The sequence below is a fragment of the Lemur catta genome, chromosome 1 (assembly GCF_020740605.2).
Source record: "Lemur catta isolate mLemCat1 chromosome 1, mLemCat1.pri, whole genome shotgun sequence".
In the NCBI taxonomy this organism is placed as follows: Eukaryota; Metazoa; Chordata; class Mammalia; order Primates; family Lemuridae; genus Lemur; species Lemur catta.
This window is the reverse complement of record NC_059128.1, coordinates 76365792-76389553: the sequence shown is the minus strand read 5'-3', so window position 1 is coordinate 76389553 and position 23762 is coordinate 76365792. Positions and strand designations below refer to the sequence as shown.

The window sequence follows — 23762 nt, the reverse complement described above, 5'->3', positions numbered from 1 at the left end:
TCCCTGGCTGGGACCTCTCCCGTCTCCTCTCCCTCCACCCAGGTCTGAGTCCCTGCAGGAACTCCTGGCCACCCAGTGCCTGCAGCTGCAGGCCTCAGTCGAGATGTACCAGTTCTGCCACCTGAGCACCATGGAGCTCACTTGGGTGGCTGAGCACATGCCCTGCGGCAGCCCCACCCACCACGCCAAGTGCTTGGGCAGCGCCCAGAGCCTTCTCTGCAAGCACAGGGTAACAGCCGCCTTCTTCCTGCAGGATCCCTGACGTCCCCTTCCCAGACCTTAGAAGCCCTCTTCCCCTACCCAGGGTGTCCTGGCCTCTGAGTCCTTCTCCCAGCGTGTCCCAATTTCCAAAGCTCTGTCCCAGCTCTTCTTGGCCTGGGTTCTTGCCACAGCTGATGCCAGAGCCACATCTGTGGCTCTGCTCCGCACAGCGCTGGTTAAGGGACTCCCAGGAGCAGCGGCCTCACGTGCCGCTCTGTGGCAGGGGCTCCAGGCTGAGGTGAAAGCTCACTGGGGCCAGGTGCAGCGGGTGCTGGGTGCTGGACGCAGCCTGGGAGCCTCAGGGCACCCCCAAGCCCAGCACGTCACAGAGCAGTGCCGGAAGCTGGAAGGCCGCTGGGCGGAGCTGGAGCAGGCGTGTGAGGCGCAGGCCCGGAGCCTGCAGCAGGCTGTTGCCCTCCAGCAGGTGGGTGCAGGGGGACGGGGGCAGGGAAGTGGCAGAAGTCAGGGCAGGCTCTGCAGGGGAGGATCTGTGGGGCTCTTGGGGAGCTCTGCGCCAGGAGCTGGCTGGTCCCCAAGTGGGCACAGATGCCCCTTTGTACAGGCTGCTGGGGAGCAGGGGCAGGATGTCCCCACGGGGTGATGGAGGGTCCTGCCTGAGGTTGCCAAGGTGAGTTGGCCCCATTCTTGACAGTACTTTCTGGACGTGTCGGAGCTGGAGGGCCGGGTGGAGGAGAAGTGGCCACTGGGGAGCAGTCAGGACTACGGCAGGGATGAGGCAGCCACCCTCAGGCTCGTTAAGAAGCACCAGGTACCACGCCCCCAGCATCGCCACCCTGTGTGGCCCTGGGGGATGCTGGGCCATGAGGAGAGGGGCTGTCACTCCCCGAAAGGGCACCTGCTGTGCTATGTGTGGAGAGCAAGAGCCCTTCTCTTGCTTCTGAAGACGTGGCCAGCCCCAGGCCACGGCCCACCCAGGTCCTGCAGTGCCCCTTCGCTCAAGGCGACCCCAGGCACTGTGACTGACATGCTTGCTCCCTTCTTCAGTCCCTGTACTAGTCCTGCTTCTCCCTGCGGCTGTGGGTCTCTCTGCCCGTCTTGCTTCCTCTCCCCCGCCCAGCACTCTTCTCCTCTCTTGGGGTCCCCTGCTCCACGTCATCCACAGATATCTTCCAGGCTTTGAGTCTCATCCTCTGGGTGAACCAAATCCCTTCCTGAAGCCACCCCTGCCCACAAGCACACCCTGGCCAACGGGAGGGAGGCCTGGAAGCCCCTCCTCGTTCCTGGGATTGGACTCCCAAGAACCTGTGGCAATCCCGGTCCCTGCTGTCCCTGAGGTGTCCTCCATCTGGGTGTTTTTTCTGTGCAGCCCGGTGGGCACTGTTTTTGTGTGTTCTGTGGCTGAGGACCTGCAGGGAGCCAGTCCTAAGGGCATGCCTATAGCCTCGCCCCACTCGGCTTGCATGTCCCGGCTATACTGGGCACTTCCTTAGTTCTGTCCCTCTCTTACACTTTGAAGTTGGGGTACAGTAATGCCTCCTGAGCCCCCCTTCCTTGGCCCAGGTTAGCCAGCACCCACCTTTCCCGCTGACAGCGAGCCCTCAGGGGCACAGTGCTGGGCAGTGGATGCTGGGCGGGTGGGTAATGACGAGTCATCCAGGCTGAGCCTGGCCCGGGTCTGTGCACCGTTAGGCCCTGCAGCAGGAGCTGGCTCTGTACTGCAGCTCCATGGAGGAGCTTGCCCAGAGGGCCCAAACCCTCGCTGGCCCTGACGGCCCCGAGCAGCTGGGTGTGGCGCAGCGGAGGCTCCAGGAGAGGCTGCGGGCGCTACAGGAGTTGGCAGCCGAACGGTGAGGGGAGCTGCACCCCTCTCTCCAGTGGGCACAGGGGCCTCACCACAGTTGACTGTTCCACACCATGGCCCTACGCTGCAGGGAACCAGGACCCCAGGCCCATAGAGATGCGTCAGGGAGGGATGAGTCCTTGGCATGCGCCACTCACCTCTTTCCGCAAATTCTCCCGCTGGCAGGAGCTAAGCACCCCCAGCTCCCAGCTGTCCGTCTCCCCACACCCACCCTCCTCTGCCCCTGCCCTGGCTCTCCTATGCCCAGTTCTCCCTGAATCCTGAGCCACAGGCTTGGGCAAAGGCCATGAATAACCCCATTCTTCAGGTCACCCGCTTTGACTCACCCAGCTGTCCCCAGGGGGGCGGGCAACTAACTTCTGGGGAACCGTGGGCTGTCACCCCAGGGACCGGGAGCTGAAGAGGACCCTGAAGCTGCATGAGTTCACGCGGGAGGCCGAGGACCTGCAGAGCTGGCTGGCTAGCCAGGTGCGGGCAGCCAAAGGAGCAGAGGACCTCGGAGAGGACCCCGAGCACGTCCTGGTGAGAAGCGGGCTGTGGGGAGGAGGACGCACCAAGGCCGAGCCTGTGGGTGGGGGCTGGCCCTGGCCAAGGACAGGCCTCCCGACAGGAGTGGGCAGATGCTGTGGCCGTCTAGCCCCACGTTGCCCGGGCTGCCTGCTGCCTAACCAGCTGGGAGCCACCCTGTCACCTGTCACCTCCTCCCCTCTTCTCAGCACCTCTGCACCAAGTTTACGAAGTTTCAGCGCCAAGTGGAGATGGGCGGCCAGCGGGTGGCAGCCTGCGGGCAGCTGGCAGAGAGCCTGCTGGAATGTGGGCACAGCGCCGCCCCCAAGGCCCGTCAGAGGCAGCAGGAACTGCAGTGAGTGCCCAGCGGGCCAGGCCAGTGGCGTGGGCTTGGGGGACGGTGCTGGGCTGGCAGGGCTGGGGTGTTCAGAGAGGGTGGCATGCTCCAAGGGCCACACGGCTCTGCCTGCCCACGAGGCAGCTGGAGGGGGCCGGGTCCAGGGAAGCTGAGCCTGCCACAGGCTCCCTGGGAAGGAGGTGAGGCCGGGTGTGCAGGTCCCAGAGCCCCACCCAGATCCCCAGGAGCACTTTGCCAAGCCACCAGCTCCCAGGACTCGGAGGAAGAGCTGTGGGAAGAGACCACCTGGGCCGGGCTCGGGGCCTTCCCATGAGCCTCCCCAGCTCGGTGCTTGTCTGGGACAGGACTTGTCACACCACCTTCCTAGTTGCCCACTTGGCTGGTCTGGATACACCCCAGCCTGTGAGCTCTGGGGCAAGGTCACAACTTGTTCATAAACCCTAGCACAGAGCCTGGCCGGGAGGAAGCCTCAGGAGCTCAGCGAGAGTTCGCAGAGTAAATGAGGGCTGGGGAAATGACGTGGCCTCTGCCCTCAAAGTGCCTGTGATCTGACACATATCGCAAGTCACAGGCACAAGACGTGAGGAGCATGGCAAGGCACAGGCGTCCGCAGCAAAGGCCTGGGTTCCTGGTAAAGCCGGAAGACAGACCCCAGGGAGGAAGGCTGCAGGCAGGGCCAAAGGCAGCAGAGGTTTTAGGAAAGGGAGAGACCACTCAGGCGCTCTGGGCGAGTCCTGGCACCACCCCCAGGGGTGGAGGGCTGACCTGGCAGGGGGGGGAAGGAGAGGCTGGGCCAGTGGCTGACTCCTGCTGCTCTTCCACGTGCCCGGGGCAGGGCCGCCTGGTTGGAGCTGTGGGAGCTGGCCCAGGCCCGAGGCCACCTGCTCCGAGATGCTGAGATGACCCTCAGAGTTCACAGAGATCTGTTGGAAGTCCTCACCCAGGTCCAGGTGTGAGCCCGAGGGGAGGAAGGGGATTCTTTCTAGAAATGGATTCACCCCAGGCTCAGTGCCTGCCCTCCATTCCTGATCCCTTTGGCCATCTCCCCCACTCAGGAGAAAGCCAGGAGACTCCCCAGTGACGTGGCCCAGGACTTGCGTGGGGTGGAGGCCCAGCTGAGGAGACACGAGGGGCTGGAGCGTGGCCTTGCGGGCGTTGAGCAGCAGGTGGGCCCAGCTGGCTGCGTCGCCCATGCAGGCCTCCCGGGGGCCCCTTGTACATGGCAGGGCATGGCCTGAGTTCCCGGGCAAGGGCACATCTCTGGGATGGTCAGGAGGACACGACCTTTCCCTCCCCCTTCCCTGCCCCTACCCCAGCTGCAGGAGCTGCTGGAGACCGCAGGCAGGGTGCAGACGCTGAGCCCGGGGCCGCAGGCCCAGGCTGTGCAGCAGAGGCAGCGAGCTGTGGTGCAGGCCTGGGCAGCCCTGCGGCAGCACACGGAGCAGCGCAGGGCCCGGCTGGAGGGGGCGTGCCTCCTGGCCCGCTTCCGCACCGCGGTGAGGGTGCCTTCTGCGTGGGGGGGGGGTGTTGTACCGTGTGTGTCATGGGCGTGCAGTGCTGAGGCCCTCCAGTTCTGGAGGGAAAACAAGTGTGGACACGAGGCAGAAGAGCAGGAACACGCCTGGGTGTTGGCCTGGCAGGCCAGAGGGCTCAGCATGTGAGCGTAACAGTCACTCCTTAGGTTTGGGTCAACACCAGCCCAGTGAGTGACAGGGCAGTCACGTGGGGTCTGAGCAGGGCTGGGGAGTAAGACTGGCCCAGAAAAGCCCATAACTGGAGACCCAGATGTTCTAGACAGGGACATCTGGATCAGCCAGCGTCCATTTAACATCTGTGTGCAGCTCTGTGCGGGGAGCGGTGGGTGGAGAGGGAGGATGACGTGGAGGTTGTGGGAGGTGCAATCGCCACCCCCACCGAACCTGCCTACCTGGGCGTGTGACCCAGAGAGTCACACTGGGACGGTGGGCCCTGGCCACGGGCTGTCCCAGGAGTCTCCATGTCCCAGTGACTGGTAGACCAAGAGGCCCAAACTATGATTGCAAAAAGGCTTGATTAGGGACCCAGTTCTACCACTTGTGGGCTTGAGTGTGGGCTTGAGTGAGACACTTAACCCTAGGTTGCTTCCCTCTGTTATCAAGTGCTTGGGGTTTACAAAACCTTTTACATACATTGTGCCATTTGTCCTTCTTCTTTGCACTGAGATGTTTGGACAAGGACCCAAGGCCCCTCCAGCTCTGCCCTTGTGTAACTGTGTGCAGAGCAGCAGAAGACAGTGTGTACGTGGTAAACTGGTAGTTCCGAGGACAAGGAGAGCAGTGAGGTCAGGGTGCAGGGGAGGCTGCACAAGGAACAGGTGAGTGTTCCCCGTCAACCAGCCTTAACTGAGCTGGTCTTGCAGCTGCTGGCCCCCTCCCAGGCTCTCCCAGGTGAGCTCTATAGAGATGGGACGGGAGGAGGAGGAACTTCTAAGCAGGACGGGCAGCAAGAGCAGAGGGTAGAGACAGTCCGGGTGAGGGTCTGGCACTCGTGGAGGGTTCGTGGACCTGGGAGGAATGGGTTGGATGAGAACAGAAACAGGTGACAAAGGACCCTGTGTGTCTCACGGAAGCCCTGACCCAGGACAGCTCAGGCCACCCTGCCCCTGCAAGTGGACTCAGGTGGGCTGTAATTGTGCGTTGGTGCTTGGTTCCCTGCCACCCAGCCCAGCCCTCACCCGGCTGTCCCTCTGTCTCCCCGGAGCCAGGCGCAGGACTATGCCTCTTGGGCAGCCAGTGTGCGGCAGGAGCTGCAGGTAGAGGAGAGCTCCCTGGAGCCCCGCAGTGGCCCCCTAAAGCTCAGTGCCCACCAGCAGCTGCGAGCAGAGCTGGAGGCCCAGGAGGAACTGCAACAGCAGGCCACCCAGCTGGGCCAGCAGGCGCTTTTGGCTGCAGGGACACCTGCCAAGGAGGTGAGCCCCCTTTCCTGGTACCCATGGCCCACCCTACCTGACCAAGCTTGTGTCTGGCCACCTGGTGCCCTGCCCCGCTGTGCCATGCCAGCCTCTTCTTAGAGGCTTCCCTTGGGATTCGCTTCCTGGTCTTGTCCGCACTGCCCACCCCAGCCCAGGCTCCTCATGTGTCTGTCCCTAGGTCCAGGAAGGGCTGCAGGCTCTGCAGGACCAGCGGGACCAGGTGTTCCGGGCCTGGGCACAGAAGCAGGAGAGGCTGCAGGCCAAGCAGCAGGAGGAGCTCTTCCTCAGGGAGTGCGGCCGCCTGGATGAGACCCTCACAGCCCAGGAGGCAGGTGCCCCGGACTCGCACACACAGCCCTGCCCCTGTCCTGTTCCCCTCTCTCTGCTCGGCCCCTGTCCTCCTGCGTCTCCGGCTTGTGCTCTGCATGGAGCACGGAGGCCGTGCGTGAGTCCTCCCAGGCGGGGGAGCAGTGCTGCGGGCCTCCCCCAGCCTCCCCAGACGGAGCCTGAGGGAGCTGCGGAGGCTGGTCACGCTCCCTGCATTGTGCAGTGTGGTCAGCCCCCAGCCTGGGCTCCCGCTCGCCCTCACGGCTCCCTGCCCAAGCTCAGTGCTCACGTCAGCCCTGCTGGCTGTCCTAAGGCCCCACTTCACCCAGCGTGCCGGGGGCTGCCTGTCTAGCGGGCCTTGATGGCCTCTTTGACTTTTCCATGGGCTGATCCAGGTCTCCCTGAAAACCAGCGCCCTGGGGAGCTCGGTGGAGGAGGTGGAGCGGTTGATCCGCAAGCACGAGGTCTTCCAGAAGGTGCTGGCCGCCCAGGACGAGAAGGTAATGGGCTTGGGGGTCCTGGGCATGGTCAGAGAGTCCAGGAACTTTGGGGAGTCCTGAGTGGGAGACACGGGGTGCTTGGTGCGTACCCCGAGGCAGTGCTGATGTGTCTGTGGGGCTGGGGGCCAACAGAGCAGTTGTACATGTGGTTCCAGATCGGGCCCAGCGTGGGGAGGGCCACACTGCAGGGAACAGAGGGGCATTTGGCTCTGTCCACATCATGTCCCTGGGGAGCAGCCTGGTTCTGTCTCATTGCTGGGGGGATTGGCCAGCCCTTGGCCACGCAGGGCTGAGGGAAGGGCCCCAGGAGCCTTGGAGAAAGGCCCCGCTCCAGCCCCCAGGGTGGGAGAACAGCAGGCCGTGCCCCTGCCCCCTAGGAGGTGGCTCTGCGTGAGCAGCTGAAGACGCTCCAGGGCCCCGGGCTGCAGGACTCGCTTCACGGGGTGCTGGGGCATCGGGCCAGAGTGAAGGAACTGGCAGAGAGCCGGGGCCAGGCCCTGCACGCCGCCCTGAGGATAGCCCGCTTCGCCAGGGCCGCCACCCAGGTCAGAGGGCACCCCTGCCTCCTGCCTTCCACTTGGACCACGTTTTACAGTGTTCAGATATCCTTCCACCACAACCCTGTGATAGCACACAGAGGTTTGGAGAGTTAAGTGGCTTTCCCGGGGCCATGCTGGAGCCTAGGACATTTGCCTCTAAGCCCCTTTGTGCAGAGACCCCACCTGTTGCCTGAGCTGTAGCAGGGCCAGGGCAGAGAGAGGTGAGGAAGGGGGCAGAGCAGCCCAGGGACCCAGGAGTGGGGGGCCTACACCTCCAAAACGAGACCCCACCCAAGGCCCCTGCCCAGCGACTTCCTGTGGCTGGGCAGCCAGCAGGGCCTGGGGCGTGTCTCTCTGGCTAGAACCATCTGGTTCTCAGGAGGCACTGCCAGCCCTGCCCTGAAGCCAGTGGGCAGCCACCTGGGCGTGCTAGGCCTGCTGGGTCTCTCTGTGGGCCGAGGCAGGGTGGAGCAGCATGGGATTCTTGTCCCTCGTGCCCCCACCAGGCCGAGGACTGGATCCAGGAGCGAGTCCAACAGCTGAAAGAGCTGACCCCTCCTGGGGACCTGAGACATACGCTGAAGCACCTGCTGAAGCACCAGGCCTTTGAGGCTGAGGTCCGGGCCCATGAGGAGGTCATGACCTCTGTTGCCAAGGTAACAGTGAAGTTGTCAGCCCCACGCCTGCCCCAAAGTGTGGTGAAGGGCAGGGTCTTAGGCAGGAGGCAGAGCAGCAGACGAGATCACCTGTGCCCCATCTCTCCCCAGGAGGGCGAGGCGCTCCTGGCACAGAGCCACCCTCGGGCGGGAGAGGTCTCCCAGAGGCTGCAGGTGCTGCAGAAGTACCGGGAGAAGCTGAGGCAGGCAGTGGCCCTCCGGGGCCAGGACCTGGAGGACAAGCGGAACTTCTTGGAGTTCCTGCAAAGAGTGGACCTCGCAGAGGCCTGGATCCAGGAGAAGGTGGAGGCCCAGCTGGGCAGGGGCGGATCTGGGGGCCACAGGCTGTGGGGATGAGGGATGGGGAGAAGGGAGCCCGGGTCTGCAGGAGGGAGTCCCAGCAAGACGTCCCAAAGCCTCCACCTGCCCCAACACTGTCCCAGCAGTGGGTGCCTGTGGGCTGGGCACACCTGGGGCCGGCGCTCAGAGTGCTGCCCTCCCCACCCTCGGCCTTCACAGGAGGTGATGGTGAATGTCAGCGACCTGGGCCAGGATCTCGAGCACTGTTTGCAGCTCTGCAGGCGGCTCCGCGAGTTCCGAGGAGCCTCGGCCAGGGTGAGGGGCTCTGCCCAGGGAGAGGTTGGCCATGGCACCCCCACTGAGAAATGCAGCTCAGCACAGGGAAGGAGCACAGGCGTGGGCTCATGTTGGTGCCGCACTTGCTGTTACACACACTTAGGCTCCCCCACCTCTCCAAGCCTTAGTTCCTGCATCTTTCAGTTAGGGATAATGTCTCCCCCAGAGGTAAGAGGATTTTGTGCAGTGGTGGTTACGTGAATCTATACCTGTGATTAAACTGCACAGACCCGTGTCCCCCACGCACAGATGCACGCATGCAGAAACTGATGAAATCGGAATAAAGTCTAGTCTAGTTAATAGTATCGTACCAATGTCAATTTCCTGGATTTAATATCGTACTATCGTTATGTAAGATGTCACTGTGAGGGAAGCTGGGGGAAGGGTACGCAGGACCCCTCTGTACCACTTGGGCAATTTCCTGTGTGTCCATGATGATTTCAGAAATGTTAAGGTGGTACACGTGCCTGCACGCAGTGGATCACCAGTGCTGCCCTGCCGTGACAAGTCAGCGTCTCCTCCTCACCCCACGCCCCGCCCCCACAGACACATACTAAAAATCCGGTTCTATTATGTGGTATAGAGGAAAGAAATGTGGTAAATATATTCACAATCAGGTGTTAGAGACCAAATGTGTTAACCTCATCCCCTGAAATAAATATCTGTGATTTTTTTTTTTTTTTTTTTTTTTTTTGAGACAGAGTCTCACTCTGTTGCCCGGGCTAGAGTGAGTGCCGTGGCATCAGCCTAGTTCACAGCAACCTCAAACTCCTGGGCTTAAGCGATCCTACTGCCTCAGCCTCCCGAGTAGCTGGGACTACAGGCATGCGCCACCATGCCCGGCTAATTTTTTCTATATATATTTTTAGTTGGCCAGATAATTTCTTTCTATTTTTAGTAGAGACAGGGTCTCTCTCTTGCTCAGGCTGGTCTCAAACTCCTGACCTCGAGCAATCCTCCCACCTCGGCCTCCCAGAGTGCTAGGATTACGGGCATGAGTTACCACGCCCGGCCATATGTGTGACATTTTTAAAAGGCTGCAGTGCTTAAACCTAAGATATCATTTGCTGATGGTGGAATTTCACAGACCCTGTGCCCCTGTTGTAGTAGAAAGAGAGCTAGACTTCAGAGAGGCTGGGCTTCAGTCCTGGCTCTGCCACAAATGAGCCACATTGGCCTCTGAGCTCTGTTTTGGCATCTCTAAGAGAGAGACACCCTTCCCCGCCTACTCCATACGGGAGGTGGGAGAGTGCTTTGGATGTGTAAACAAGCTCTACAAATGCAAGGAGCAGGAAGCCTGCAATCCCAGCCATTAGGGTCCCTTCCCTGTGTACTATAAGCCTCACCCCGTGTCCAAGCCCCGCTAGCCTCAGCCCAGGTGAGTTCTCAGGGTGGGACATCCAAAGCCCAGGAGGCTGGAGCTCACCACTTCATCCCACCCTTCCCTTTGCCTCCCTTATCCCGAGAAGCTACTTATTAACTTTAAAAGCTTCTGCATGAACATGTGACCACCCTCCCCCTCCTACCTGGGAGCATATTTCCTAGCCTTACAGATGGCCCTGGGGCTGCAGGCTCCACGCTCACCTTGCTTACTGCACTTGGGACGGGGTGGTCGTGGGCACCTGCCACGGTAGAGGAAGCAGCTGCCTTCTTCTGCCCAAACGGGCTGCTCCTCCTGCTCTGGGGCACCCAAGCAGGCCCCCCAAGTGCCAGCCACAGTGCCAAGAAGGGGCCCTGAGTGGTGGTACCAGCGCCCTCCCCTGCCCCTCCCCTACAGGACACAGTGGGTGATGCCTATGTCAAGAGCATCAGTGACCTATCACTGCAGCTCAAGAACCAGGACCCTAAAGAAGTCAAGACCATCTGCCAGCGGCGAAGCCAGCTCAACAACAGGCCAGTCCCACACTGGGGAGAGCTGGGGCCGGGGCTGGGGTGAGGCCGCCTCAGACTGCACCTTACACAGCCCTCCCTCGGCCAGGTGGGCGAGTTTCCGGGGCAACCTGCTCCGGTACCAGCAGCAGCTGGAAGAAGCCCTGGAGATACATGCATTGTCCCGAGAGCTGGACAATGTCACTGAGCAGATCAAGGAGAAGGTAAGCGGCAGAAAGGGGTGCCATCCTGCTCAGTCAGGGGCGGGGCGCTGCCTAGAGTCTCCCGTGCGTCTCGCCCCACCCACCCCTCCTGTTCGGCCGGGTGCTTGGAGGTCCTGTCAGAGGCCCACTGGGGGCATCTGACGGTCGGCCATCGGGATCCACTCCAGACCACAGACACCTGCTGCAGTCCCAGAGGTGGACCCCCCACCTCCTTCCCCCCCTAGATCGTGGCCCCCAAATGCGCTATGGGTCCAGAGGCCAGGGCACACCTTGTTTCCTCCTTTCCCTTCGACACCCACGGGAGGTTTGCCCCAGGGTTGTGTCAGCAGCCAGAGGAACACAGGCTAAGGTCCGGCAGAGGCAGAAGTTGAGGAGCCAGACGCTGCGTGGGCAGCGCTGTGTGGGACAGACCGTGCTGTTCCTGGCACGCCCAGCTGGTCTCCCCCGAGGGCTCCTGCCCCGAGACTGCCAGCCCAGCCTGTCCATCCACACTTGCTCCTCTCTCTTCTGAGCTCTCCCGAAAGGATGAGAGTCAAAGGAGGAAGCGCCCCACAGCTGAGATTCTTACCGCAGAGGAAACTCCAAGCCCAGTCTCTGAGTCGTCCTCTTTCACATAAGGACGGGACCTCTAGTCAAAGCCAGGGGCAGCGGGGAGGGGATCGTGCTGGGGCCGCTGTCCACACACAGGCCCCCCTGCAGCAAGGAGGAGCTGAAGCCAAGGCCTGGGGTGACGGCCCACTCCCCCTTTCCCCAGGGCGCCCTGAGCCTGGCCGGGGACTGCGGGAAGGACCTGGAGGGCGTGCAGCGGCTGCTGCGGAGGCACGAGCTGCTGGAGCAGGAGTTGAGCCCCACCCGGGCCCAGGTGGAGGTGCGCGGTTGGGCGCAGGGGCCCTGGGCAGACGCAGGGAGGGGGTCCTTCAGGGTCTCGAGGTCCACATGCCAGGGCCTCCTGTAGCCGGGGCCTCCCTGCCCCAGCCTCTGACCCTGGCTTCCCCCACAGTCCCTGGAGCGTGCGGTGGGCCGCCTCTGCCAGAGAAGCCCCGGGGCAGCCGGCAGCCTCAGTCACAAGCAGCGAGAGATGAGGGACAGCTGGTGGCAGCTCCAGAGCGGGGTGCAGAAGCGGTATGCAGCCCTCGGGAGGCGCCCCCCTCGCTGACCCATACCCTCGGCGTCTCAGCCCCATACGCCCCTTGGCCTGTTTTCCCTAAGCTGCTGTTTCCATCCTTCACATTACTGTCACCCCATTAATTCCCAGCCCCTAGGCCCTCTGTGGCTGTAGGAATTAGGGGACGGGAGACACTGGCAGGCCCGGGGGAAAGGGGTTTGCGGCCTTGGGACTAGCTGACAAGCCCTGTGGCAGGAGGGAGTCGCTGGATGCCTCATACCAAGCTCAGAAGCTCCAGGCCACGCTGCAGGAGCTGCTGCTCCAGGCCCGGAGGCTGCAGGCTGAGATGGACCCGCAAGGCCCTCCCTGCAGCCCTGCAGAAGCCCGGCGCATGTTAGAGGAGCATGAGGAACGCAAGGTGAACGTGTGGGCCCTGGGACCTCGCCTTCTCACTGCCCTGCCTCTCCCCTCCCCTCCCCTCCTCTCCCCTCCCCTCCCCTCCCCTCCCCTCTCTTCCCCTCCCCTCCCCTCCTCTCCTCCCCTCCCCTCCCCTCTCCTCCCCTCCTCTTCTCTTCCCTCCTCTCCTCCCCCCCCTCCCCTCCTCTCCTCTCCTCCCCTCCCCTCTCCTCCCCTCCTCTTCTCTCCCCTCCTCTTCTCTCCCCTTCTCCCCTCTCCTCTCCTCTCCACTCGCTCTCAGGCCCTTTCTGAGCCTCCTGCCCTGCCATTCTCCTCTAACATCCCTCCCCTCAGCTGCCTTCCCCAGCTCTCCTCCAGCCCTGGAAGGCCTCTGCCTCCGGGGATCTGAGCCTAGCCCTGTTCCAGGCTGAGCTGGACTCCTGGACAGACAGCATCCGCCTGGCCCAAAGCACTGGGCAGCGCCTGCTCGCAGCCGGGGGCCCGTCCACCCCCAACATTCGCCAGGCCCTGGCTGGCCTAGAACAGGAGCAGAGGAGCCTGCAAGGGGCCTGGCAGGAACACCAGCTGCAGCTGCAGCAGGCCCTGGAGCTACAGGCAGGCACAGCCCCATCCCCAGCCTCCATCCCACCCACCTGTCAGGGCCTGCACTGCCCCCACAGGCCCTGGTCAAGGCTAAGGCCACAGGCACTGCCATGCTGGGGCTTTCCCCAGTGCTCAGCACTCAGCTGCCGTGGGCCTGTCCTGTGGAGCCAGGCTATAGGCTCCTGGTTCCCCGACCTGGGCCACAGAGAGTCCCTCCATCTGCGGGGCCTGGACCCTCTGCCAGCCTTCTCTTGCTTTTCCCCTCTCTCCAGCTGTTTCTGAGCTCCGTGGAGGAGATAGAACGTTGGCTGTGCAGCAAGGAAGCCTCCCCAGCCAGGGAGGGTCTGGGGGTAGGTGCCCAGCAGGAGCGGGGAGGATTTCCAAGAGCAGCATTAGGCATGGGACCTGCTAGTGCTGCCTGAGCTCCTTGGCCGGGGGTCCTCTTCTGTGGCATCTCCCCAACCCTCAGCCGCGTGGCTCACTCAGCAGTTCTCATGCACGGGCAGGCCCCACGGTGAATGCCATGGGGCTTAGAGAGTGACTGTGAGGCCCCGGCCACTCTTGCCCCCTCCCACCGCCCTTCTCATCCTGCCCTCCTCACTTCCCATCCACCCAGAGGTTCATTGTGCCCACCGCCATCCCAGCCCCAAAGCAGATGAGTAACTTGTGGGAGCCCTCAGAGGGTAATTAGGGCTAACGTCGTCTTACTGGGAGTGCAGAGGCAAGAGAGTCATGTTACGTGAAAAAGCTCAACCTGCCCTGGAAATTCCGCTATTTGCCCCTGACCCCAATACCTCCCCTGCTTGAGAATCGCGGCTCTGACGCCAGACACAGCCTTAGGGATTCGAGGGGCGCGTCTGGCTTCAGGATGAGTGTTTGGTGGGATGGCTGTAGGAGGGAAAGCAGATAGCTTGGGATGGGGAGGGGGCAACCCACGGACATTCTCAAGTTTCCTGCACCCACCAGGACCCCTCGGCCAATGTGGAGACCCTCCTGTGGAAGCACAAGATGTTTGAGCAGGACCTGGAGGCACAGACAGGAAAGATCTGCACGCTGGAGGCCACCGCCCGCAGCTTGCACCAGGGTGGGCACCCCGAGGCCCAGCGTGCCCTGGGCAGGTGCCAGGCCCTGCTCCTGAGGTACCTCTGCCTCTGGGGTGATGGGAGCCGTGGGTGGGCTGGCCTGGGCCCTGGCATCCCTGCCGTCCCCTCCCTGCCCTTCCACTGCGTGGCTCGGGCTCAGCCTGTCCCAAGGGCTGAGGTCAGAGGGCAGGGCACCCGCCACTCCTGGCCCCGTGGTGCGTCAGCCTGTTGTGGACCTCAGACAACACGGGGGAAATCCCACTTCCTTCCTCATCCCGCTGAGATAAAAGAGAGTTTTACAAATAAGTTTATGCTAGTGTATGAAAGGAAACCACCTAATGAAATGGAAGCTACCATAACACAGTGGTTAAACGTCGCGGGTCACAGTCCTGAGGTCCTCTGCTGCCCACTAGTGGCGGGACTGGAGGCGGAGTTCCGCTAGCGAGGCCTCGCCTCTGCGCGGGCAGAGAACCTGCCTGTAGGGCCAGGTGAGGAGTGAAAGGTGCCCTGGTGTCTGAGCACGGCGCTGGCCTCGGGCGCAGGCCGGCAGATGTCTTACGCCTGCTTAAATGCAGCCAGCCACAGACGCGTGACCTGCAGGGCCTGTGTGGCACTAGGCCCCACCCTTCCCCTCACAGAAGCTCATCTGGTTCAGCCCCTCGTGCAGCTCCTCAGACTTCTAGATCAAGGCATATATGGCCACAAGCCAGAGCCCAGACTGGCGGGGACTTCCATCCTTCCCAGAGAGCCTCCCCGCGCTCACAAATTTTGTGGCTCCTTTCGCTGGTGTCCTTGCAGGGACTGGGGCCATCCCCTCTCCCTTCTTGCAGGTGGACCTCACGTGGGTACCCGTCGGCTCTTCAGATTGACAGGTGGCAAACACTGGTTTGCTGGTCTCTGTCAACACCCTCCACAGTCACCTTAGGTGGCTCCTGGCGGGGCCCGCTGCCCCCAGCACAGTGCCACCCTGCCCCCGCCCCTTCCAGGCTTCTGCCATCCGCTAGGGGGTGTTTCTGTCCAGTCGAGCCTCTCCGCACCTCCCCACCCGCCGTAGCTTCAGCCTCACACCAGCGTGGGAGCACACCCGTGGGAAGGTGTGCCTGACTGGGGGCCGGACATTGCAGCTTCTTTTCCTGTTTATTTCATAGATCTCATTGTTTCTATCTTTGTGCATATGGCAATATGCTTAATATATTGGTATAGAGTTACATATATAATAGGTTTATAATATATTAAATATATTAAATTATAAATATACCAATTAAATATTAAATGGATGTTAGATATTATATATTGTATATATGTTTGCCTTAAAAATTCTTACTAATAGCAATGCATGATCAAAAACGTGGCTTAGACACTGTATCAGTCTGCTCGGGCTGCTATAACAAAATATCACAGACTGGGTAGCATAAACAACAGAAATGTTTTTCCTCACAATTCTGGAGGCTGGAAGTCCAAGATCAAGGTGTCAGCGGGTTGGCTGCTTCTGGAGGCCTCTGTCTTTGCCTTGCAGATGGCCACCTTCGTCCTCCGTCTGCACGTGGTCTTCCCGCTGTGCCTGCGTCCACGTCCTAACCTCCCCTCCTCACAGTCAGATTGGAGCAGGCCCACACATCTGACCTCATGTTAACTTGATCACCTCTTTAAAGACCCTGTCTCCCAAAACTGCCATTCTGAAGTCCTGGGATTGGGACTTCAACATGAGGACTTGGAGGGACACAATTCAGCCTGTAACAGACACTGATAAAGAGGGGAAGTACTATGTGTCTTTACTTCAAAGGAAACCCTGGACTCAGGGCACACTGATACCCACGAAAGACTGTCCTAGGCCCTGCTAGCCTAGGATGCGTGTGCTCGGTTACAAACCCGCACACGCCCCTGCATTACCTCCAGGCCCTGTGGGCCCTGAGCAGACCTGAGGCCCACGAGACTCTCCCCCTGACAGGAAAGAGGCACTCCTGGGACAAGCCGGGACCCGTCGTCGCCAGCTGGAGGAGCTGCAGCAACTGCAGACTTTCCTGCAGGACTCCAATGAGGTTCCCCTCGCTTGGGGTTGGGAGTGGCTGTGGTAGAGGGAAGGAGTTGCCCCAGGGGAAGCCCACCCTTCCTCTGGGGCACCCCAGGGGGCAGGGGGAGGGGGAGACCTAGGCAGCAGAGTCTGGTCCTCCCCATGTGCCCAGGTGGCCACGTGGCTGAGGGAGAAGAACCTGGTGGCCCTGGATGTGCACTGGCAGGACTCAGCCACGCTGCAGGCGCAGTTGCGGAAGCAGCAGAGTTTCCAGGCCGAGGTGGACGCGAGCCTGCACCGACAGCAGGAGCTACAGACGGTGAGGGCTGCGGGGCTGGAGGGGCACAGGATGCCCTGCAGGCCAGAGCACGGGATGGGACAACTCCACAGAGCCCTGGCAGCCAGTTCTGAGCCACAGTAACAGGTGGTGGTGTTTATCTTTGTGTGTGCAGACACCCTGCTAAGCACTGAAAGCATAGTGAGCAGCAGTTGCTTCCCCAGAGCACCCTCTCCAAAAATGGCACATTTTCAATAATTTTAAAGATAACATTTTGATATGATTGGGGCACAGCCAGCAATCCTGTGGGTAAAGGAGTCAAAATAGCATCTTGACCCCAGCCTGGCTCTCTCTGATGTAGAGTGCCCTGCTAAGTATTTCATGCTACTTGTCTCATTTAAACAAAAGAACCATTCTTATCTCTATTGTACGGATGAGGAAAACAAGGCTCAGAGAGGTTGAGAAACTCACCGAAGATCACACAGCTAGCACACAGAAACTCCACAGCTGTGGGGCTGGTGGTTACAGTCGACACAGGTGCCCTGGTACCAGCGGCCCTGAGGCTATGAGGTATGTGCCATGTTGTGACTGCAGGAGGGGCAGAGGCTGCTGCAGGGGGGCCACCCGGCCTCGGAGACCATCCAGGAGCGGCTGCAGGAGCTGGGAGAGCTCTGGGGTGAGCTGCAGGCCAACTGCCAGAGGAAGGCGGCCAAGCTCCAGGAGGCCTGCGAGGTGAGGCTCTGTAGACCACAGAGCGGCTGGATGGGGTTCCAGTCCTCTCCCCTAGTGCCCACCTCACCTTCTGCCTCAGGCCCTGCGTCTGCGGCGGAGCTTGGAGGAACTGGAGAGCTGGCTGGAGCCCATGGAGGTGGAGCTAAGAGCCCCTGTCGGAGAGCAGGCCCTGCCTGGGGTGGGCGAGCTCCTGGAGGCACAAGGGGAGCTGGAGGCAGCGGTGGACAGGCAGGCCAGGCAGGCCCAGGCCTTGCTGGGCCAGGCCCAGACCTTCGTACGGGAAGGCCACTGCCTCACCCGAGACACAGAGGAGCAGGCCCTGCAGCTGCTGCAGAGGTAGACCCGTCATGCCCAGCCTCTGTTAGCATCCTCTTGTCCTCCCCTTCCCTCCCCAGAGGGAGGGTCACAGCGTGGGTGAGCTCTGTGTCACCGTCTAGCCCCAACACTGACAAACGTGGGCCCTGCTTCCCTGGGGCCCCTCCAACCGCTGCAGGTTCGAGCGCCTGCGGGAACTGCTGCAGGAGCGCAGGACGGCCCTGGAGGCCCGGAGTCTGCTCTTGCAGTTCTTCAGGGATGTCAACGAGGAGATGGCCTGGGTGCAGGAGAAGCTGCCCCTGGCCACTTCCCAGGACTATGGCCAGAGCCTGAGCACCGTGCAGCACCTGCTGGAGAAGCACCAGGTGTGGGGCCCCCTGGGAGGGGGCAAGGGGTCAGCCCCAGGAGGTGAGCCAGGCTCCTCGGCCAGTAAGTGACGCAGTGGCCCGTCTAGGACTCTGCCTTTGGGGGCTTTTGGGGAACCCTGGTTTCTTTGGGGGTCATGGGGACCGGGAACTCCTTGGGAACAAGTCTGTGGGGTCCCATGAGGCTTCAGGCATGACCCTGGCGACCCCTGAGTGCCCAGTAACATCCCATTCTCCCTCCTCCTCCTGCACAGAACTTGGAGAGTGAGATGAGCAGCCACGAGGCTCTGACGCGGGCGGTGGTGGGCACAGGGCACAAGCTGGTGCAGGCTGGGCACTTCGCGGCCTGCGAGGTGGCCCCCCGGGTGCAGCAGCTGGAGAAGGCCGTGGAGCGCCTGCGGGCAGAGGCGGCGTGGAGGCGGCGGCTGCTGCAGCAGGCCCAGGAGGCCCAGCAGTTTCTGACGGAGGTGAGGGGTGGCCGAGTGCAGAGGGGTAAGGTGGGCTGGGGACAGCTCCCAGGGGCTGGGCACTGTGCGTCTTCTGTCCTCTCCACCGTGTGGCCCCCTGCCCCCACCGGCTGCCTTCTGCGTGTTTCCCAGAAAACAGGCCGCTGGCTTGTCTGTCTGGCTTCGCTGCCTCTTCTGAAGCAGCAGTTCTCAGCCCAGAGCACCAGCGTCACTGTGTGATTGTACATGAACGACCTCACAACGGTGAATACCAGTGTAAAGAAGGAGAAACTAAACTACACAAACTAAGAGATGAAAGGAAGAAGCTCATTGCAAGGAATATTTCCTAAAATTTGGTTTGATTATATTAAACCAAAATTTATGCCTGTGAACCAAGAATAGTGTCTTCATTTTGCATGAGGAAAACAGTCCCCTGGCACCTGTCCCAACGCTGGTGCCCAGGCTGCGTTCCAGACAGAGCGGGAAGCCCTGGGTGGGGCGCAGGCGCGGGCAGCTCGGAACCCTCCGGTGATGGCACCACGCAGCCGGTCGGAGCCACTCCTCCCAGTCCTGAGGTTGGGAGCCCTGACCTCTGCTATGTCACCCCAGCTCCTGGAGGCAGGGTCCTGGCTGGCTGAACGGGGGAGTGTCCTGGACAACGAGGACATGGGCGACACGGCCGAGGCCACACAGGCCCTTCTGCGGCGGCTGGAGGCCACCAGGAGAGACCTGGAGGGGTTCAGCCTGCGCATCGAGCGGCTGCAGCAGACGGCAGCACTGCTGGAGAGCAGGCAGAACCCGGAAAGGTGGGCCAGAGTCCTGCCCCCCGCCCCCGCCGTCCGGGGAGGAGCAGAGGGAAGCTCCCACAGCGGTGGCATGAGGCTGGGCCAGTGTAGAGAGGAAGGCTCTGGTCCAGGCTGTCTCCTTCCTGCCGCAGCCCCAAGGTGCTTGCCCAGCTGCGGGCGGTGAGGGAGGCCCACAGGGAGCTGCTGCGGAGAGCGGAGGGCAGGGGGCTCGGCCTGCAGCAGCAGCTGCAGCTGCACCACCTGGAGCGGGAGAGCCTGCTCCTGGACGCCTGGCTGACCACCAGGGTGGCTGCCGCCGAGTCCCAGGACTGCGGGCAGGACCTGGAGGGCGTCAAGGTGAGTCACGGCGGAGCAAAGCTCGGGGAGAGTGGGTTAGGCTGACGAGGACAGGCAGGTCTGCGTCCTGGGATGAGAGGGATGCAGGGCGTGAGCAGAAAGGAGGTTGGAGGGGGTGTCTCTGGGGGGATCCCTATGGTTCTAGAACCAGGGCCAAGACATGTCAGAGCCAGCAGATCCCGCCAAGCCCTCCATGAGCTTTGAGAGCTACTGGACGCCACCTCCAGCGTGACCCTGCCTGGCCCTACACCCTTGCAGGTGCTGGAGGAGAAGTTTGATGCTTTCAGAAAGGAAGCGCAGAGCCTGGGGCAGGCCAAGGTGCAGGCCCTGAGGGACCTGGCGGGCACCCTGGAACGGGAAGCACCCAGGTGCTGCCCCCGTGTCCAAGCCCAGAGGAGCCACATCGAGGCCACTTGGGAGAGGCTGGATAAGGCAATGAAAGCCCGCACAGAGGTCAGTGCCACAGGTGTGCTGCCGGGGCCCAGACAGACCCCCGGGAGGCGGCCTACTCCCTCACGCGGACCTGTGCCCACACACTTCATGCCTGCCTTCCCAGGACCTGTGCCCTGAAGGCCTCTCCTCGCCCCGTGCCTCCTGGGCCCCCCACGTCCCCCACGTCCCCCACGTCCCCCACGTCCCCCACGTCCCCCATGTCACCCATAACATCACATGTTCACTAAGCAGCGGCCACATGTAGGATGTTTTCTGTGCCTGGGGGTGGTAAATGAGTCACCGAACCCCACGGTCCTCCCTGCTCAGAAGGAGGTGGCCGCGGAGGCCACGTCTCCAGGGAGAAGCTCAGCCCTGAGCAGGCCCTTCCCCCTTTCCCAGAACCTGGCCGCAGCCCGCCAGGTGCACAGCTTGGAGCAGGCAGCGGCCGAGCTCCAGGGCTGGGTGCAGGACAAAGTGGCCCTGATGGAGGGAGATGACCGAGGCCACAGCCTGTCATCTGTGCAGACCCTGCAGCGACAGCACTGGCGTCTGGAGGTGAGGACCCACCTGCTGTGGCCTGTCTGAGCCCCTCCCGAAGGCGGTGGGCAAGGGGACCTGTCTCTCTCTGCCCCACCCCCAGGTCATAGGTCAAGGCCCACCCCAGGGAGTGCTGCCTGAGCCTCCTCTCTGGAAACCCAGACCCCCTCCCTTGGGGCCCCAGGACTTGGCCCAGGTTGTGGGGCAGAGTGGGGGTGGCTCCTCAGAGGCCTGGGATCTCCTGAGTGGGGAGCACATGTCAGGCCAGTGGGGAGACTGAGGTCTGATCTTGTGTCCTGGCTGCAGAGGGAGCTGGCGGCTATGGAGAAGGAGGTGGCACGGGTGCAGATGGAGGCCTGCCGACTGGGCCAGCTACAGCCGGTGGCTCAGCCGGGCCTGGCACAGCGGCTGGCCAAGGTGCAGCAGGCCTGGGCCACGCTGGAGGCCAAGGCCCGGGAGCGGGGCCAGTGGCTGGCACAGGCTGGGCAGGGCCATGCCTTCCTCGGGCGTTGCCGGGAGCTGCTGTAGGTGTCCTGCCCTGGCGGTGGGCTCCGCTCTGCCCTGCCCTTGCTCCCCAGGCTGCCCTGAGGCCCTGACAGTGGCTCCTTTCCCTGCCCCGCAGAGCATGGGCTCAGGAGAGGCAGGCACTGGTGTCCTCTGAGGAGCTGGCCGGGGATGTGGCGGGGGCTGAGCAGCTCCTTGGGCAGCACAAAGAGCTGGGGCGAGGCATCAGGGAGCTCTGCCTTCAAGCCCAGGGCGTGCTGCAGGAAGGGCAGCAGCTGGTGGACAATGCCCACTTCATGTCCCCAGAGGTGTGAGCACTGGGGGTGGGCCGGGGGTTGAGCTGGGGATGGAGCCCGGTTGCCCAAGCCTCGGAACCCCCAGCAGACACGGGAACCACCAGGACAGGCCGGGTGAGGGCAGAGAGAGAGGCCGGGAGGGGGAGACCCAGGTCTCCAGGCCTTCCCTCTGCGCCTCCACGGGGCTCCCCAGCCCTGCTCTGCCGAAGCTCACGGGCAGCAGCGCCTCCTTGCCAGGTGACAGCGTGTCTGCAGGAGCTGGAAGGGCAGCTGCAGGAGCTCGAGGAGGCCTGGGCCCTGCGCCAGCGACGCTGCAAGGAGAGCTGGGGCCTGCAGACGCTACGGCAGGGCCTGGGGCAGGCCGAGGCCTGGCTGGCCTCCCGGGAGGGCCTCCTCCTGGAGCCCAGCTGTGGGGTGAGTGGTGCCAGCCCTTGAGCTGGCCACCAGCACCCAGGGCACAGCCCACTGCCCCTCTGCTCACTGGCCCCCAGGCTGGGCTGCAGAGGGTGAGGGAAGGCTCTCGGCCCCCCACAAGCCGGGCCTCACCCTGACTTCTCCCCAGCACTCGGTGTCAGAAGTGGAGTTGCTGCTCTGCAGACACCGGGACTTAGAGAAGCTGCTGGCTGCCCAGGAAGAGAAGTTTGCCCGACTGCAGGAGAGGACGGAGGTGAGGGGTGCTGGGGGGAGGAGGCGGCGGGCGAGGACACGCTCCGAGAGAGGGGCTGAGGGCTGGTGGGGGGGAATGGTGCCTCTCAGCCTGCAAGTCAGGGTCCCCCGACCCGCCCTCAGCTCTTACTCTCCAGGAAAGCCCCACCCTTTCCCTGCAAGCTGCCGCAGCGGGGTAGGGCACCACTGCGGACTGGGACAAGAGGGGAGTTCCTGAGCTGAAACAGGAAGAGATGAAGAACGATGAGGACAGACAGGCACTCTCTGAGTGGGACAGTTTTGGGGAGGACAGGCTGGGTCCCGCTGCCCAGGCGATGGCCAGTCTGCCGTCACCTGGCTCACCTTGCCCCCCCCCCCAAGATGGAACAGAAGCTGCTGCAGCAGGCGCAGGGGTGGCCACGTGGGAGAGGTGGCAGCCGGCTGCCACCCTTTCGGTGGAGCCCTCAGGATGCTGGGGGCCAGGAGTGCAGCTGGCTGAGATGAGGGACTGCAGCCAGGTGTCCCCCTGACTGCACACACCCTCGGCCACCATCTGCCTGGAGCATGTGGCTGGGCGGCGGGAGCAAGAGGAGCTGAGGGTGGTTAGGAATACAGTCAGGAGGTGGTGCCCAGCCCACCTTCCAGAGGGGGCATCCTCTGTGCTGGTCCTGACAGTTCCTGATGCATTTTCAGGATGCAAAGGATGTCCCCATCGTGGAGGGGTCTTTGGAGCTTAAGCAGCAGCTCCTGTCGGGGGGGAGGCAGGTAAGTGCTGGGAGACCCCCCTCTCCAGGCAGCTCCCCCTTGCAGATCCACTCGAGGGGCTCAGACTCCCTCCTGCTCTAGGGCAGTTGGCTTCTTAGGGTGACTTCACAGCATTTGCCCTCTCCCTACTCCTGTTCTTCCTCCCCTCCCTGCCTTGGTTTCCCTATCAGAGCCCTTCCCTGGCTCCCTCTTCCCCATGGGGACTTTGGCCCAATCCAGTGCTCTCCCTGGGAGGCTCTGGAGACACATGGCCAGGCTGTGACGAGGCTCTAGTCTCTCCCCTGCGTGTGGCTGGAGCAGCCTCACGGCCGTGTCTCCGCAGCCCAGCTCGAGCTCCTGGGACAGCTATTACGGGACCCTAAGGGGCAGCTCCCTGGGCCTGTTCCCAGATGACAGGATGGCAGCGGAGGTGCCAGACAGCATGGGAGTGCACAGACGCAGACTTTGCGGGGCTGGAGGCAGGCAAAGGGGTCAGGGGACAGAGCCCCACGGGGAAAAGCTGAGCTGACCACAGTGAGCCCTGCCCTCCGTTTCTCCTCAGAAACCAGCTTCCACGGCCCCCCTTGACCTCCCGGGAGCCCAGTGTGAGAGGCTGAGGGACCTTCAGGGCAGGAACCACGCTCTCTCCCTCAGGTGAGGGAAGAGAGTGATGCAGGCACTCGTGGCTGAGGGGGGAGGGGGGAGAGGCAGGTCCCAAAGCGGAGGTGCAGAGTTTGACGCACGGCTGTCTGGGTGCCAGGCTGAGCCCCGGGGCGGAGCTCCTGTGTGCGCCACCGTCTGAAGAGCAGGCTGCGAGCTGGCAGGGAGCCCAGAGCAGCACAGCAGGTGGGCTGCGGGGAGGAACGGGCGGTGGGTGCAGATTGGGCCCCAGGCTCCCCGTGCCACCGGTGTTGTGTGTATCCTTGGGATATTTCACGTCTAGTATCTCCAACCCCTGAGAAGTGGAACTTACTGTCTTTTCTCAGAGAATTTAAGGCCCTGAGAGGTTAAACAACTTGCCCAAGATCACACAGCTAATTAGCAGCAGAAGTGTGGATAGTCTTAGTTTCCCCTCCCCCGGTCCTGTTCTGCCCGTGTTGTCTCCCACACCAAGCCCTGCCCGCCAGGGTCCTCATGGCCTCTCCTCCAGGGCTTTCCAGGCCCTGCTCTGATCTGGGGGCCTCTCTAATCTTCCAATCCTCAGGCACCTCTGCCACTCCCTCTTGTGTCACAGTGGCCACACTGGGTCCTACCACTAGTAGGAACACAGGGGAACACCCCTCAGACCACTTTCTCTCTTCGTCCCGTGGTCTGCCAGGGCTCTGTGTGGGGACGGTGTGTTCAGGAATGTTCCTGGGGCTGCTGGGGGGCCCTTGCCGTCCCTGGGATCCTGCTCCTCACTGTGTCTGTTTCCCCTGGAGTCTGCCCCAAGACTCCATCTTTCCAGAAGCCCAAAGGGATCCTGTGCCTTTTCAGCGTTT

The 23762-nt window shown here is 62.4% G+C and overlaps 1 protein-coding gene across 1 annotated transcript in view; it reads left to right on the top strand.

Moving 5' to 3' along the window:
- Positions 1–23762, top strand: part of SPTBN5 (spectrin beta, non-erythrocytic 5) — a 44773-nt gene that overhangs the window by 18833 nt on the left and 2178 nt on the right. Inside the window, 44 exon segments of the mRNA XM_045544745.1 lie at positions 43–229; positions 485–685; positions 914–1030; positions 1912–2069; positions 2470–2605; positions 2800–2945; positions 3784–3898; positions 4004–4114; positions 4265–4450; positions 5698–5895; positions 6077–6226; positions 6621–6725; positions 7103–7270; positions 7771–7920; positions 8032–8223; positions 8440–8535; positions 10334–10449; positions 10535–10649; positions 11404–11517; positions 11650–11771; positions 12010–12172; positions 12577–12765; positions 13026–13103; positions 13720–13892; positions 15784–15874; positions 16019–16165; positions 16718–16855; positions 16935–17191; positions 17349–17535; positions 17790–18002; positions 18591–18787; positions 18919–19123; positions 19382–19576; positions 19955–20110; positions 20399–20616; positions 20715–20904; positions 21130–21306; positions 21455–21559; positions 21919–21994; positions 21997–22055; positions 22231–22302; positions 22625–22711; positions 22844–22935; positions 23042–23127. Coding sequence (XP_045400701.1) covers positions 43–229; positions 485–685; positions 914–1030; positions 1912–2069; positions 2470–2605; positions 2800–2945; positions 3784–3898; positions 4004–4114; positions 4265–4450; positions 5698–5895; positions 6077–6226; positions 6621–6725; positions 7103–7270; positions 7771–7920; positions 8032–8223; positions 8440–8535; positions 10334–10449; positions 10535–10649; positions 11404–11517; positions 11650–11771; positions 12010–12172; positions 12577–12765; positions 13026–13103; positions 13720–13892; positions 15784–15874; positions 16019–16165; positions 16718–16855; positions 16935–17191; positions 17349–17535; positions 17790–18002; positions 18591–18787; positions 18919–19123; positions 19382–19576; positions 19955–20110; positions 20399–20616; positions 20715–20904; positions 21130–21306; positions 21455–21559; positions 21919–21994; positions 21997–22055; positions 22231–22302; positions 22625–22711; positions 22844–22935; positions 23042–23127 — 6434 coding nt within the window.